The 16,188-nt window shown below is 46.9% G+C and overlaps 1 protein-coding gene across 4 annotated transcripts in view; it reads right to left on the minus strand.

The window, feature by feature from the left end:
- LOC110491304 (myosin phosphatase Rho-interacting protein) overlaps positions 1-16,188 on the minus strand; it is an 89,491-nt gene that overhangs the window by 50,103 nt on the left and 23,200 nt on the right. For all 4 annotated transcript variants that reach the window (XM_036946078.2, XM_036946077.2, XM_090201633.1 and 1 more), the window contains exons 4-6: positions 3,110-3,261; positions 2,346-2,611; positions 1,721-2,156 (exon numbers count right to left, since the gene is read on the minus strand). In XM_036946078.2, coding sequence (XP_036801973.2) covers positions 1,721-2,156; positions 2,346-2,611; positions 3,110-3,261 — 854 coding nt within the window. The remainder of the gene's footprint in view (positions 1-1,720; positions 2,157-2,345; positions 2,612-3,109; positions 3,262-16,188) is intronic.

The raw sequence follows: 16,188 nt of genomic DNA on the forward strand, positions 1-16,188 counted from the left end.
CAGCGTTTCCAAATTAAACCAAATGGACTGTCAGTCTACTGGACGTCCCTGCACTGCCCTTGCCCTGCCCTCTCTCTGCCCTGCCCTCTCTCTCTCTCTGCCCTGCCCTCTCTCTCTCTCTCTCTGCCCTGCTCTCTCTCTCTCTCTCTGCCCTGCCCTCGCCCTCTCTCTCTGTCCTGCCCTCGCCCTGCCCTCTCTCTCTGTCCTGCCCTCGCCCTGCCCTCTCTCTCTGTTCTGCCCTCACCCTGCCCTCTCTCTGCCCACTCTCTGCCCTGCCCTCGCCCTGCCCTCTCTGCCCACTCTCTGCCCTGCCCTCGCCCTGCCCTTGCCCTGCCCTCTCTCTCTGCCCACTCTCTGCCCTCGCCCTGCGCTCTCTCTCTCTCTCTGCCCTGCCCTCGCCCTGCCCTCTCTCTCTGCACTGCCCTCGCCCTGCCCTCTCTCTCTCTCTCTGCCCTGCCCTCGCCCTGCCCTCTCTCTCTGCACACTCTCTCTGTACTGCCCTTGCCCTGCCCTCGCCCTGCCCTCGCGCTGCCCTCGCGCTGCCCTCGCGTTTCTCTTTTCCTTTCAGGACTAGTTTTGGATGAGGGGATGAGGCGGATGGGGGTTGGATCTGGGAGGGAAAGGATGAAGCACACCCGTGCGTGTGTGTGTGTGACCTCTTGAACCTTTCCTAGAACAGAGTCCTGAACGGATGATGAGCGAATGGAAAGTACAAAACCTGTTTATTCAGGATGTTTATGTTGAGCCTCAGCCCTGATAAAACCACAGGGAAAGATGACTAGCAATAATCAACATAGTTCATTCCCATGTGAAGTATACTGGAAAATGTGGAACGCAGACATTCACACATCTTACACTGTCTGGATTACACCAAACACAGCCTTTTCCTCGAGGACAGAGTCTGTGTATTGACACAGATGTGTTGGGGGGGGGGTCACAAAGCTGTGTGTGTTTGGCAGCAGAGACCGTGTATCTTGCTGCGTTATGGGATTCTCTACAGATGTCCTTCTGCTAGTCTCAGCAGTCAGACAGTCCACTAACCTGGTTACCAGCCTATGTCAGTACCTGATTAACAGATAAAGCTTTACCTCGACAAATATATCCCAGGTAACAAACAGTGATTGCGGTCAGGATCACCTCCTCTCTGAACTAAGACAGGACAGACAGTCAGGATCACCTCCTCTCTGAACTAAGACAGGAAAGACAGTCAGGATCACCTCCTCTCTGAACTAAGACAGGAAAGACAGTCAGGATCACCTCCTCTCTGAACTAAAACAGGAAAGACAGTCAGAATCATCTAATCTCTGAACTAAGACAGAACAGAGAGTCAGATTCACCTCCTCTCTGAACTAAGACAGGACAGACAGTACAGACAGTTCAGAGATTAGATGATTCTGACTAAGACAGGACAGACAGTCAGGATCACCTCCTCTCTGAACTAAGACAGGAAAGACAGTCAGAATCATCTAATCTCTGAACTAAGACAGGACAGAGAGTCAGATTCACCTCCTCTCTGAACTAAGACAGGACAGACATGCATACAGGGGACAGTTGGTTGAACAGACGGGTAGACACCTCTTCTCAGGAATGAACACGGCCTCTCTCTGAACTAAGACAGGACAGACGGACGGACAGACAGACACCTACTCTCAGGACGGAAAACGGCCTCTCTCTCCAAACTAAGACAGGACAGACAGGACAGGCAGGCAGGCAGACTCACCTCTTCTCAGGACTGAAAATGGCCTCTCTCTCCTCACCAGGACTCCTCACTCTGCTCCTCTTTTCTGCCTTCCTGGCCTCGGCCTCCAGCCTCCTGGACCGTGGAGTATCATGGTGCCCTCCCAGGACCAACCCTAACCGCCCTGCCAGGTGGCTCTCTGTGCTGGCCACCGTGTTGCCGCTTGCATCGGAGTCCAGAGAGCTGACCGAACCGCTGATGTGAGAGCCATTGGACAGCAGGGAGCTGCCGGAGGGAAAGGGGTCGCTGGGGAGCGGGGAGAAGCAGCGGGGGACTCCACCCAGGCTGGAGCAGGAGCCCGTAGGAGACAGGAGGTCGTGGTGGGCGAGAGGGACCGAGCCGTGGAGGCCACTTCGGTCCACCTCGTCACCGTTGACTGAGCCGGCGTCTGAGCCACGGGCCACGGAACCACAGTCACCTGGAAAAGGGTTGGGGTGGAAGGTCAAAGACAGACAGATGATCTCTCCATTGTAATGTTATAATATTTCACAGCTGTGTTGCTTGCTAACACCATACCAATCACTTTAGATATATCTGATGCAGCACATATACACTAGAGATGGGGACCATGGGGCTAGATGTGTACTGTACCATGGTTCCTCCATACCTGTAGAGGGCTGTGGTGAGCCCAGCCTGGGGAGGTCAGGAGCAGGCCACAAGGCCACCCCCTCGGCCTCTCTGTGGCTCAGCTCCTCCTGCCAGATGATGGAGCTGGAGTCCGGAACGTTCTCCGAGCCCCCCTCGGGGATACCTGATCCCTTCACAGCCACTTTAGCTGGTCCTGGCTCCTGAGAAGTGGTGGGCTCCACCTTGCGTTTCTTCTTCTGGTTCTGCTTGTTGGTCCTGGGATAAACCACCAGCTGTTCAGTCCAGCTGGACAGAGAGAGAGGAACAGAATGTTAGTCAGGGTCCTGGGATAAACCACCAGCTGTTCAGTCCAGCTGGGCAGAGAGAGAGGAACAGAATGTTAGTCAGGGTCCTGGGATAAACCACCAGCTGTTCAGTCCAGCTGGACAGAGAGAGAGGAACAGAATGTTAGTCAGGGTCCTGGGATAAACCACCAGCTGTTCAGTCCAGCTGGACAGAGAGAGAGGAACAGAATGTTAGTCAGGGTCCTGGGATAAACCACCAGCTGTTCAGTCCAGGACAGAGAGAGAGGAACAGAATGTTAGTCAGGGTCCTGGGATAAATCACAAGCGGCTCAGTCTAGGACATAGAGAGAGGAACAGAATGTTAGTCAGGGTCCTGGGATAAACCACCAGCTGTTCAGTCCAGCTGGACAGAGAGAGAGGAACAGAATGTTAGTCAGGGTCCTGGGATAAACCACAAGCGGCTCAGTCCAGGACATAGAGAACACACACACACACTTACCCATTGATGATCTCTTTGTTCTCCCCTCGTATAAAGTACTCCTGCTCAGGAGTGATGATACAGAGAGCGTTCTTCTGGCCCGTCTTGGGCTCGGCGTCGATGACGTCAGTACACAGGTTCAAATTCACCGTTCCCTGGGGAAGAGTGCTCGACTGGAGGGAGAAGAAGAGAAACAATATTCAGCCACAGATAACGGCCAACATGACAGCATGTAGACCAGGGAAAATTCAAGCAGAACAAGACTAGAACCAGGACAATGATGAGAGGTTACTGCCCTGTAGCAAACTGGGAAGTACAGTTCACGTCTGATTAGTTCCTCTCAACAGCCACAGTGGAAACTACAACTTCTGATAGGTTCAATGATCTCAGTCTGTGACAGGTGGGTTCAACGATCTCAGTCTGTAACAGGTGGGTTCTAGATCTCAGTCTGTGACAGGTGGGTTCAATGATCTCAGTCTGTGACAGGTGGGTTCTAGATCTCAGTCTGTGACAGGTGGGTTCAATGATCTCAGTCTGTGACAGGTGGGTTCAATGATCTCAGTCTGTGACAGGTGGGTTCTAGATCTCAGTCTGTAACAGGTGGGTTCTAGATCTCAGTCTGTGACAGGTGGGTTCTAGATTTCAGTCTGTGACAGGTGGGTTCTAGATTTCAGTCTGTGACAGGTGGGTTCTAGATCTCAGTCTGTGACAGGTGGGTTCTAGATCTCAGTCTGTGTTCTATCCAGAGCTGCTATATAACAGATAAGCCTGTTTTTTATTGTCCCTCCCTCACACAGAGAGAGGACGTGTATGATGGGCTTATCAGGCCCTACTAAGGTCACACCACCGTTATCCAGAGTTGCCATGACATTTCATTCAGTATGTGTGTGATGTGTGTGTGTGTGTGTGTGTTACTGCTAATGTTCATGTGTGGGTCTGCATATGTGCATATGGTGAGGGGCACAATTCATCACGGTTTCAACGCGTCACCTCATAATTCCCAGAAAACCCTAGAACTCCCCCTGAACCCCAGCATGGGGTCTCTAGTTCAGTGAGTGAGTGAGTGAGTGAGTGAGTGAGAAGAGAGAGAGAGAGAGAGGAGAGAGAGGAGAGAAGAGAGAGAGAGAAGAGAGAGAGAGAGAGAATAAAATAATGATTTTCCAGAGAAGATCCAGATCTCAGGGAATTAGACCAAAGTTCTCAATTGGTAGAAAATATAGAGTACTGCACACACTACAATTACTTAGGTTTAAAAATAAGCTCAACTGGACACCTTAATGAGGCAGTGAATGAACTGAGAGAGAAAGCACGCAGGGCATTCCATGCCATTAAAAAGCTAATTCAAATTGAAATACCTATTTAAATTTGGCTAAAACTAATTGAATGTGTCACTGAACCAATTTAACTTTATGGCAGCGAGGTGTGGGGTCCACTTGCAAAACAAGATTTCACCAAATTGGACAAACACCCCATTGAAACCCTGCATGCAGAGTTCTGTAAAATTCTCCTACTTGTCCAGAGGAAGACTACAAACAATGCATGCAGAGAGATAGAGAGCGAGACAGACAGACAGACAGAGAGACAGAGAGACAGAGAGACAGAGAGACAGAGAGACAGAGAGACAGAGAGACAGACAGAGACACACAGAGACAGACAGAGACAGAGACAGAAAGAGACAGACAGAGAGAGACACAGACAGACAGACACAGACAGACAGACAGAGACACAGACAGACAGAGACACAGACAGACAGAGACACAGACAGACAGAGACACAGACAGACAGAGACACAGACAGACAGAGACACAGACAGACAGAGACACAGACAGACAGAGACACAGACAGACAGAGACACAGACAGACAGAGAGACACAGACAGAGAGAGAGAGGAGGGGGACTGGGAGAGAGAGAGAGAGAAGGGGGACTGGGAGAGAGAGAGAGGAGGGGGACAGAGAGAGAGATAGAGAGAGGAGGGGGACTGAGAGAGAGAGAGAAGGGGGACTGAGAGAGAGAGAGAAGGGGGACTGGGAGAGAGAGAGAGAAGGGGGACTGGGAGAGAGAGAGAGAGAGAGAGAGAGAGGAGGGGGACAGAGAGAGAGAGAGAGAGAGAGAGAGAGAGAGAGAGAGAGAGAGAGAGAGAGAGAGAGAGAGAGAGAGAAGGGGGACAGAGAGAGAGAGAGAGAGAAGGGGGACAGAGAGAGAGAGAGAGAGAGAGAGAGAGAGAGAGAGAGAGAGAGAAGGGGGACAGAGAGAGAGAGAGAGCGAGAGAGAGAGAGAGAGAAGGGGGACAGAGAGAGAGAGAGAGAGAGAGAGAGAGAGAGAGAGAGAGAGAGAAGGGGGACTGGGAGAGAGAAAGAGAGAGGAGGGGGACTGAGAGAGAGAGAGAGAGAGAGAGAGGGGAGGGGGACTGAGAGAGAGAGAGAGAGAGAGGAGGGGGACTGAGAGAGAGATAGAGAGAGGAGGGGGACTGAGAGAGAGAGAGAAGGGGGACTGAGAGAGAGAGAGAGAGAGAGAGAGGAGGGGACTGAGAGAGAGAGAGAGAAGGGGGACTGAGAGAGAGAGAGAGAGAGAGAAGGGGGAATGAGAGAGAGAGAGAGAGAGAGAGAGAGAAGGGGGACTGAGAGAGAGAGAGAGAGAGAGAAGGGGGACAGAGAGAGAGAGAGAGAGAGAGAGAGAGAGAGAGAGAGAGAGAAGGGGACTGGGAGAGAGAAAGAGAGAGGAGGGGGACAGAGAGAGAGAGAGAGAGAGAGAGAGAGAGAGAGAGGAGGGGGACAGAGAGAGAGAGAGGGGAGGGGGACTGAGAGAGAGAGAGGGGAGGGGGACTGAGAGAGAGAGAGAGAGAAGGGGGGCTGAGAGAGAGAGAGAGGGAGGAGGGGGACTGAGAGAGAGAGAGAGAGAGAGAGAGAGAGAAGGGGGGCTGAGAGAGAGAGAGAGGGAGGAGGGGGACTGAGAGAGAGAGAGAGAGAGAGAGGAGGGGGACTGAGAGAGAGAGAGAGAGAGAGAGAGAGAGAGAGAGAGAGAGAGAGAGAGAAGGGGGACAGAGAGAGAGAGAGGGAGAGAGAGAGAGAGAGAGAGAGAGAGAGAGAGAGAAGGGGGACTGAGAGAGAGAGAGAGAGAGAGAGAAGGGGGACTGAGAGAGAGAGAGAGAGAGAAGGGGGACTGAGAGAGAGAGAGAGAGAGAGAGAGAGAGAGAGAAGGGGGACTGAGAGAGAGAGAGAGAGAGAAGGGGGACTGAGAGAGAGAGAGAGAGAGAGAGAGAGAGAGGAGTGGGGTTGGATAACTCTATCCTCTTGATTCCCGCTTACAAGCAAAAACCGAAGCAGGAAGTACCAGTGACTCCTTCAATAAGGAAGTGGTCAGATGACGCAGATGCTAAGCTACAGGACTGATGTGCTAGCACAGACTGGAATATGCTCTGGGTTTCTTCCGATGACATTGAGGAGTAAACAGTGGGTTAACTGCCGTGCTCAGGGGAACAGTGGGTTAACTGCCTTGCTCAGGGGAACAGTGGGTTAACTGCCTTGCTCAGGGGAACAGTGGGTTAACTGCCTTGCTCAGGGGAACAGTGGGTTAACTGCCTTGTTCAGGGGAACAGCGGGTTAACTGCCTTGCTCAGGGGAACAGTGGGTTAACTGCCTTGCTCAGGGGAACAGTGGGTTAACTGCCTTGTTCAGGGGAACAGTGGGTTAACTGCCTTGTTCAGGGGAACAGTGGGTTAACTGCCTTGTTCAGGGGAACAGTGGGTTAACTGCCTTGTTCAGGGGAACAGTGGGTTAACTGCCTTGTTCAGGGGAACAGTGGGTTAACTGCCTTGTTCAGGGGAACAGTGGGTTAACTGCCTTGCTCAGGGGAACAGTGGGTTAACTGCCTTGTTCAGGGGAACAGTGGGTTAACTGCCTTGTTCAGGGGAACAGTGGGTTAACTGCCTTGTTCAGGGGAACAGTGGGTTAACTGCCTTGCTCAGGGGCAGAATGACAGATTTTTAGCTTGTCAGCTCGCGGATTCGATCCAGCAACCTTTCAGTTACTGGCCAAACGCTCGAACCACTAGGCTATCTGCCGCAGTCCATGTGCTGTAGTAGGTTTGATTTCAACAGATCCAATTTCATATCTTCCTATTGTGTCCTCCTTCTACGGGGCCGGCTATATTTATCTGCACAGAGGGAAATTATTAAAAGCTAACTGCTTTCTCAGACTCTCTGTGACACCGTTTTTATGAACTGAACACACAGAGAAGCAGCATTTTTCAGTGATACCAATTGCCCCACCAAAGACATTATTTTAACAGACTTTATATGGACAAGTAAAACTCAGAATAAAAAGGAATGTTTGACATCTTCATAAATCTGAGGGGGGTTTTAACCTCTCAGCCTTGGAATTGTATCAACTCGCCACCAAGGGCTTTTGCTTACAACATATTGTATCGTTAAATACAGCGAAGAGGAACTATGGGTACATATTGTATCGTTAAATACAGTGAAGAGGAACTATGGGTACATATTGTATCGTTAAATACAGTGAAGAGGAACTATGGGTACATATTGTATCGTTAAATACAGTGAAGAGGAACTATGGGTACATATTGTATCGTTAAATACAGTGAAGAGGAACTATGGGTACATATTGTATCGTTAAATACAGTGAAGAGGAACTATGGGTACATATTGTATCGTTAAATACAGTGAAGAGGAACTATGGGTACATATTGTATCGTTAAATACAGTGAAGAGGAACTATGGGTACATATTGTATCGTTAAATACAGTGAAGAGGAACTATGGGTACATATTGTATCGTTAAATACAGTGAAGAGGAACTATGGGTACATATTGTATCGTTAAATACAGTGAAGAGGAACTATGGGTACATATTGTATCGTTAAATACAGTGAAGAGGAACTATGGGTACATATTGTATCGTTAAATACAGTGAAGAGGAACTATGGGTACATATTGTATCGTTAAATACAGTGAAGAGGAACTATGGGTACATATTGTATCGTTAAATACAGTGAAGAGGAACTATGGGTACATATTGTATCGTTAAATACAGTGAAGAGGAACTATGGGTACATATTGTATTGTTAAATACAGTGAAGATGAACTATGGGTACATATTGTATCATTAAATACAACAAAGAGGAACTATGGGTACATATTGTATTGTTAAATACAGTGAAGAGGAACTATGGGTACATATTGAAGAGGAGGCATGTTCATCCCCAGAATATTTCCACGTTTCTATTTTGTAAAGATAAAGCTAAGAATAGTGTTGCAAAAATTCTGGTAACTTTCCCCCAAAAATTCCTGGTTTTCCAGAAATTCTGGTTGGAAGATTCCTGGATTTTACAAGGGAATAAAGCAGGAAATATGGGAATCCTCCAACCAGGAATTCTGGTAAACCAGAGAAATTTTGGAAAAGTTAACAGAATTTTTGCAACCCTATTCTAAGAACATTAACAAGTTGATAAGAGCACTATAACAATACGGAAGAACATGAAATTGATTCTACAAGAATGAAAATCACTTCCTAAAAACACAACCTTACGGAACAATCCTTAGATAATTTTCAGATTTCACCGATGCATTGGTCTTCATAGAAAACTAAAAGGCATAGAAACTGTAAATGACGTGGTAACAGGAAATAAATGTATTTCCATGATAGAATTTAAAAGTAATTTGGGACTGAACAAAAATATAAATGGAACATGAAACAATTTCAAAGATTTTACTGAGTTACAGTTCATTTAAGGAAATATGTCAATTGAAATAAATAAATTAGGCCCTAATCTATGGATTTCACATGACTGAAAATACAGATATGCATCTGTTGGTAATAAATAACAAAACAAGTAGGGGTGTGGATGAGAAAACCAGTCAGTATCTGGTGTGACCATTTGCCTCCTACAGCATGACATCTTCTTCGCATAGAGTTGATCAGGCTGTTGATTGTGGCCTGTGGAATGTTGTCCCAACTCCTCTTCAACTCCTCTTCAATGGCTGTCGGAAGTTGCTGGATATTGGCAGGAACTGGAACACGCTGCCATACATGTCGATCCAGAGCATCCCAAACGCGCTCAATGGGTGACATGACATGTCTGGTGAGTATGAAGGCCATTGAAGAACTGAGACATTTTCAGTTTCCAGGAATTGTGTACAGATCCTTGTGACATGGGGCTGTGCATTATCATGCTAAAACATGAGGTGATGAAGGCAGATGAATGGCACCACAATGGGCTTCAGGATCTTGTCACAGTATCTCTGTGCATTCAAATTGCCATCGACAAAATGCAATTGTGTTGGTTGTCCCTAGCTTAAGCCTGCCCATACCTTAACCCCACCACCACGGGGCACTCTGTTCCCAACGTTGACGTCAGCAAACCACTCGCCCACACGACGCCATCTTGAAAAGGGGATTCATCTTTGAAGAGCACACTTCTCCAGCGCGCCAGTGACGGTGAGCATTTGCCCAGTGAAGTCGGTTACGACGCTGAATGATAGCCTAACTCATAAGTCATGTTGTAACCCATAGGCCTATATAATTAAGGTGGAGTACACCTACTCCATAAATCAGTCCTGGGCAATTTCAGTCCTCTGGGGCATGATTGGTGTCACACGTTCTCCCCATCCACCCCATCTAGCAAACACATCTGATTTAAACTGCATTTTTACCTGAAGATCATGATTAGTTGATTGTTGGAGTCAGGTGTGTTACCTGGGGCTGGGGGTAAAAGTGTGACCACCAATCACGCTCCCGGGGACTGGAGTTGCCCAAGTCTGCCATAAACCATCAATTCTTCTGGTTTTAATTAGATTTTTTATTGCCCGGGCCGGTGGCAAGTAGTGTCAGAAACCACTGCCTGCTTTGCTCTGCTCTGGGGTGGGAGTGAAGCAGGAAGCTGCCGTTTTAAATGGCATATGTGCCTTGACACGTCACTGCCATCCCTGTTGCATCAAACACACTACTCCTATCTTCCTCCCTGTTGCATCACACACACTACTCCTATCTTCCTCCCGCAGGCAGACAGACTCACTCACTACAGCTTCTAGTGCCGTCGGATGAATACTAGGGTTAAATACCTAAGTCAGGATGACAACGACCAAACTATGAATTCAACACCTGGTGCAGAGGTCCCAGACCATAGGGAATCTTCAGGATGGTATCTCTTCCTGCTCTCTGTTGTAGCATTATGTCAGACAAAGTGTGGACTATGGAGAGAACTCGATGACCCGGTTTCCTCCCGGTCATTGACCCACTCCGGTCCAGGGTTTCTCAACAACTTATCATCAGGGACTGAGGAGCTGTAGACCGTCTTGGGAGGTCCGCTTAGATTGAAACTGGCCCTTCAGAACTGCCCAACTGGTGTCAGTCAACTACCCAAGGGACTGGTTTGCAGCTACATCTCAGGGTTTGAGAAAACACTGCTAGCCTGTCTCTCACCGCATGTCATATGTCTCTCAAATGTACGACACATCCAATCCCATCTGATGTAGTAACTTTACATTAGTCTACATTAGTTCTGGGTGCTTGCAGTGGCAGGCTGTGTGTGTGTGGAATGTTTGGGTCTGGGGCATATCTGGCATTTCCGTGTGGTTTTGGGGTCTAATGCTCTCTCTCTCTCTAGCCCTGTTAGTTAGTGGGAGCCTGCTGCATTTCACCAAATATGGGCATGTCAGAGGAATGCGGTGTAGAGCCTAGACCTCAGAGCATCTCCTTGACAGTTAACTAGTCCAGCTCCAAGAAGACACTGCCCACTTGAATTAAACATCTTCAGTGAAATCTTCCCTTAAAGACCTTTTTATTTTACCTTCCCGTAACTATTTTGCTGATTTTATGCGTCACGCGCAAAACAACATCTTCTAGGGAAATATTACCTTCCAGTCTGCTTTCTACGCACGTCATGGTTCCATGGCAACAAACAACCTGCTCAACTGAATCATGACATAGTTAAATCATTCAAATCCATCTACCTAGAGTCCTGTGAGATGGTGTTATATTGACCAGGATTCATCAGCTTTCGAACATTTGATATGTGCTGCTCTGGTCATTGTTGCCGTTCCCACGGCGTCCAGCCGTTCGTCGTGGCGTCCAGCCCTTCTACCCCTGTGGGTTGGGACGGGCTGCCCACCTCTGGCCTCTTCAGCTGGCCAAGAGCACAAGAATGACTAACAGTTAACCACCACTGAGGAGGAGAAGAAATACAGCAGTCCATATTGGGTGTTTTTATGGGGGTAAAGTAGTAGAGAGTCTGTCAGGGCAGAGGAGAATCAGCGCTGAGCTTCGTATGGTCTCTGGCACATCCCACCTAGCTAATAGCTTCACGTCAGTTAACGTTCTCTCAGTGTCTAAAATACACACCATCTTCCTTTTAGATAATGCAGAGGCATTCTAGCCTGACGTAGGTTCTCTCAGTGTCTAAAATACACACCATCTTCGTTTTATATAATGCCGAGGCATTCTAGCCTGACGTAGGTTCTCTCAGTGTTTAAAATACACACCATCTTCCTTTTAGATAATGCAGAGGCATTCTAGCCTGACGTAGGTTCTCTCAGTGTCTAAAATACACACCATCTTCATTTTATATAATGCCGAGGCATTCTAGCCTGACGTAGGTTCTCTCAGTGTCTAAAATACACACCATCTTCGTTTTATATAATGCCGAGGCATTCTAGCCTGACGTAGATTCTCTCAGACACTTTCAGTAGGACATGACATGGTATAATATGCAACGTATGCTCACATGTGGTTATCATCAACAACACATATGTGAAGCGTGGTAGTGAATTCTCTGGCGCTAAGTGAACCATATTTAGCATTGTCAGGTGGCTGGCTAATCAAGAACATCATGGTCTGGCATCTTTATCACTGGGAGAGAGAGGAGAAGACTGGAGACAAAAGCTCCTCAGAAAGCTCTATGAAAGGCTGAGCAATAGAATAGAAGATCACTTCATCAAATGCATCAAATGCTAAATGCATATTAATGCTATGTTGTACAGAACCAGGAAGTAGACTATAGAGATATTAATGCTACGTTGTACAGAACCAGGAAGTAGACTATAGAGATATTAACGCTACGTTGTACAGAACCAGGAAGTGGACTATAGAGATATTAATGCTACGTTGTACAGAACCAGGAAGTAGACTATAGAGATATTAATGCTACGTTGTACAGAACCAGGAAGTAGACTATAGAGATATTAATGCCACAATGTACAGAACCAGGAAGTAGACTATAGAGATATTAATGCTACGTTGTACAGAAGCAGGAAGTAGACTATAGAGATATTAATGCTACGTTGTACAGAAGCAGGAAGTAGACTATAGAGATATTAATGCTATGTTGTACAGAACCAGGAAGTAGACTATAGAGATATTAATGCTACGTTGTACAGAAGCAGGAAGTAGACTATAGAGATATTAATGCTACGTTGTACAGAACCAGGAAGTAGACTATAGAGATATTAATGCTACGTTGTACAGAAGCAGGAAGTAGACTATAGAGATATTAATGCCACAATGTACAGAACCAGGAAGTAGACTATAGAGATATTAATGCTACGTTGTACAGAAGCAGGAAGTAGACTATAGAGATATTAATGCTACGTTGTACAGAACCAGGAAGTAGACTATAGAGATATTAATGCTACGTTGTACAGAAGCAGGAAGTAGACTATAGAGATATTAATGCTACGTTGTACAGAAGCAGGAAGTAGACTATAGAGATATTAATGCTATGTTGTACAGAACCAGGAAGTAGACTATAGAGATATTAACGCTACGTTGTACAGAACCAGGAAGTGGACTATAGAGATATTAATGCTACGTTGTACAGAACCAGGAAGTAGACTATAGAGATATTAATGCCACAATGTACAGAAGCAGGAAGTAGACTATAGAGATATTAATGCTACGTTGTACAGAAGCAGGAAGTAGACTATAGAGATATTAATGCTACGTTGTACAGAAGCAGGAAGTAGACTAGAGATATTAATGCTATGTTGTACAGAACCAGGAAGTAGACTATAGAGATATTAATGCTATGTTGTACAGAACCAGGAAGTAGACTATAGAGATATTAATGCCACAATGTACAGAACCAGGAAGTAGACTATAGAGATATTAATGCTACGTTGTACAGAAGCAGGAAGTAGACTATAGAGATATTAATGCTACGTTGTACAGAAGCAGGAAGTAGACTATAGACATATTAACGCTACGTTGTACAGAACCAGGAAGTGGACTATAGAGATATTAATGCTACGTTGTACAGAACCAGGAAGTAGACTATAGAGATATTAATGCTACGTTGTACAGAACCAGGAAGTAGACTATAGAGATATTAATGCCACAATGTACAGAACCAGGAAGTAGACTATAGAGATATTAATGCCACAATGTACAGAAGCAGGAAGTAGACTATAGACATATTAACGCTACGTTGTACAGAACCAGGAAGTGGACTATAGAGATATTAATGCTACGTTGTACAGAACCAGGAAGTAGACTATAGAGATATTAATGCCACAATGTACAGAACCAGGAAGTAGACTATAGAGATATTAATGCTATGTTGTACAGAACCAGGAAGTAGACTATAGAGATATTAATGCCACAATGTACAGAACCAGGAAGTAGACTATAGAGATATTAATGCTACGTTGTACAGAAGCAGGAAGTAGACTATAGAGATATTAATGCTACGTTGTACAGAAGCAGGAAGTAGACTATAGAGATATTAACGCTACGTTGTACAGAACCAGGAAGTGGACTATAGAGATATTAATGCTACGTTGTACAGAACCAGGAAGTAGACTATAGAGATATTAATGCTACGTTGTACAGAACCAGGAAGTAGACTATAGAGATATTAATGCCACGATGTACAGAACCAGGAAGTAGACTATAGCGATATTAATGCTACGTTGTACAGAACCAGGATATAGACTATAGTGGTATCTGTATTCTGTAGACATAAAGTGTATGTCCAGCAAGGAGGAAGATGGAGGGTATTTTTCCTCTAATATACAGTTGGCCTATATAGGGTTTGGGGTCTATATAGGGTTTGAGGTCTATATAGGGGTTGGGGTCTATATAGGGGTTGGGGTCTATATAGGGGTCTATATAGGGGTTGGGGTCTATATAGGGGTTGGGGTCTATATAGGGGTCTATATAGGGGTTGGGTCTATATAGGAGTCTATATAGGGGTTGGGGTCTATATAGGGGTCTATATAGGGGTTGGGGTCTATATAGGGGTATATATAGGGGTTGGGGTCTATATAAGGTTTGAGGTCTATATAGGGGTTGGGGTCTATATAGGGGTTGGGGTCTATATAGGGGTTTATATAGGGGTTAGGGTCTATATGGGGGTCTATATAGGGGTTGGGGTCTATATAGGGGTTGGGGTCTGTATAGGGGTCTATATAGGGATTGGGGTCTATATAGGGGTATATATAGGGGTTGGGGTCTGTATAGGGGTCTATATAGGGATTGGGGTCTATATAGGGGTCTATATAGGGGTTGGGGTCTATATAGGGGTTGGGGTCTATATAGGGGTCTATATAGGGGTTGGGTCTATATAGGAGTCTATATAGGGGTTGGGGTCTATATAGGGGTCTATATAGGGGTTGGGGTCTATATAGGGGTATATATAGGGGTTGGGGTCTATATAAGGTTTGAGGTCTATATAGGGGTTGGGGTCTATATAGGGGTTGGGGTCTATATAGGGGTTTATATAGGGGTTAGGGTCTATATGGGGGTCTATATAGGGGTTGGGGTCTATATAGGGGTTGGGGTCTGTATAGGGGTCTATATAGGGATTGGGGTCTATATAGGGGTTGGGGTCTATATAGGGTTCTATATAGGGCTTGGGGTCAGATCATGTTGATGATGAAGAATCCACTTCCATCTTCTCCTGACGTGTGCTGAACTCCCAGAATACCGTATCAGCAATATTTTGGGAGCGTTCCAATTCTAGGGACCCGGGGGGGGGGCGCACAGTGACGGTAAATAGTGACCCCGTTTCCCGGTGCCGTTCCGGAGAGTTCCCTGGGCTGCAGATGAAAAGGCCGGAGGACAATGAGCCCCACCGCGTCAGAGTAACCAGGGTAACAAAGAGAGGAAAACACTACGACAACTCAACGAACACGTGTCAGTCACACAGTTGGGGAAAAAATGGACGCACGCAAGAATAGACAACACACACACACATGGAAACTGGGATGTTTCCTCACTTTGTCATCGCGTGGGGATTCATGATTACACAAAGAGAATTATTCTGATTTCAAACATCTCATCTCCAGAAAGCAACCAACTACACACAAACACAGTGCCTTTGTCTTCATCTCAGCAGTCAAAAGCAGAGTAATCTCTTCTTCGTCAATTTGGATTGCAGAGAACTGATAAGTGGGGTTTAATAAGGGGGTTATGTGTAAAGCAGACCCAACGCTAGGGTCAGGGTTAGAAGCTGAAAGCCAGGGACTGAAGCAGCATTGACAGTCAGACAGTGTGTGTAAAGGCCTCTCACACAAGCAGCCTAATCTCCAGTATGATCAGCCAGTGGGGTTGGTCACCAGTGTCCCATTCCCCAGTGACACGCAGACATGCACACACTAAACTGTAATGGACTTTCTCTAGTTTATGTTCTTCCGTTTCTTTCTTTCACAATCCGTATTTTTCTACTAACCTTCCCCGCTCACTCTGTTCTCTCTCACTCTGTTCTCTCTCTCGTTCTCTCTCTCTCTGTTCTCTCTCATCCCCTCCTCCTCTCACCCCTTCTTCCCTCTCCTCCCTCCCTCCACCTCCCTCTCTCCCTCTCTCTCTCCACCTCCCTCCACTCCCTCTCTCCACTCCACCTCTCTCTCTCCACCTCCCTTCCTCCACCTCCCTCCCTCCCATTCTCAACCTCCCTCCCTCTCTCCACCCCTCTCTCCCTCTCTCCACCTCCCTCCCACTCTCCACCTCCCTCCCGCCCTCTCTCTCTCCACCTCCCTCCCTCTCTCCACCTCCCTCTCTCCACCTCCCTCCACCTCCCTCCACTCCCTCTCTCCACTCCCTCTCTCCACCCCCCTCCACTCCCTCTCTCCACCTCCCTACCTCCCTCTCT

This window comes from Oncorhynchus mykiss, chromosome 16, assembly GCF_057628025.1.
Source record: "Oncorhynchus mykiss isolate SJ-2025 chromosome 16, ASM5762802v1, whole genome shotgun sequence".
In the NCBI taxonomy this organism is placed as follows: domain Eukaryota; kingdom Metazoa; phylum Chordata; class Actinopteri; order Salmoniformes; family Salmonidae; genus Oncorhynchus; species Oncorhynchus mykiss.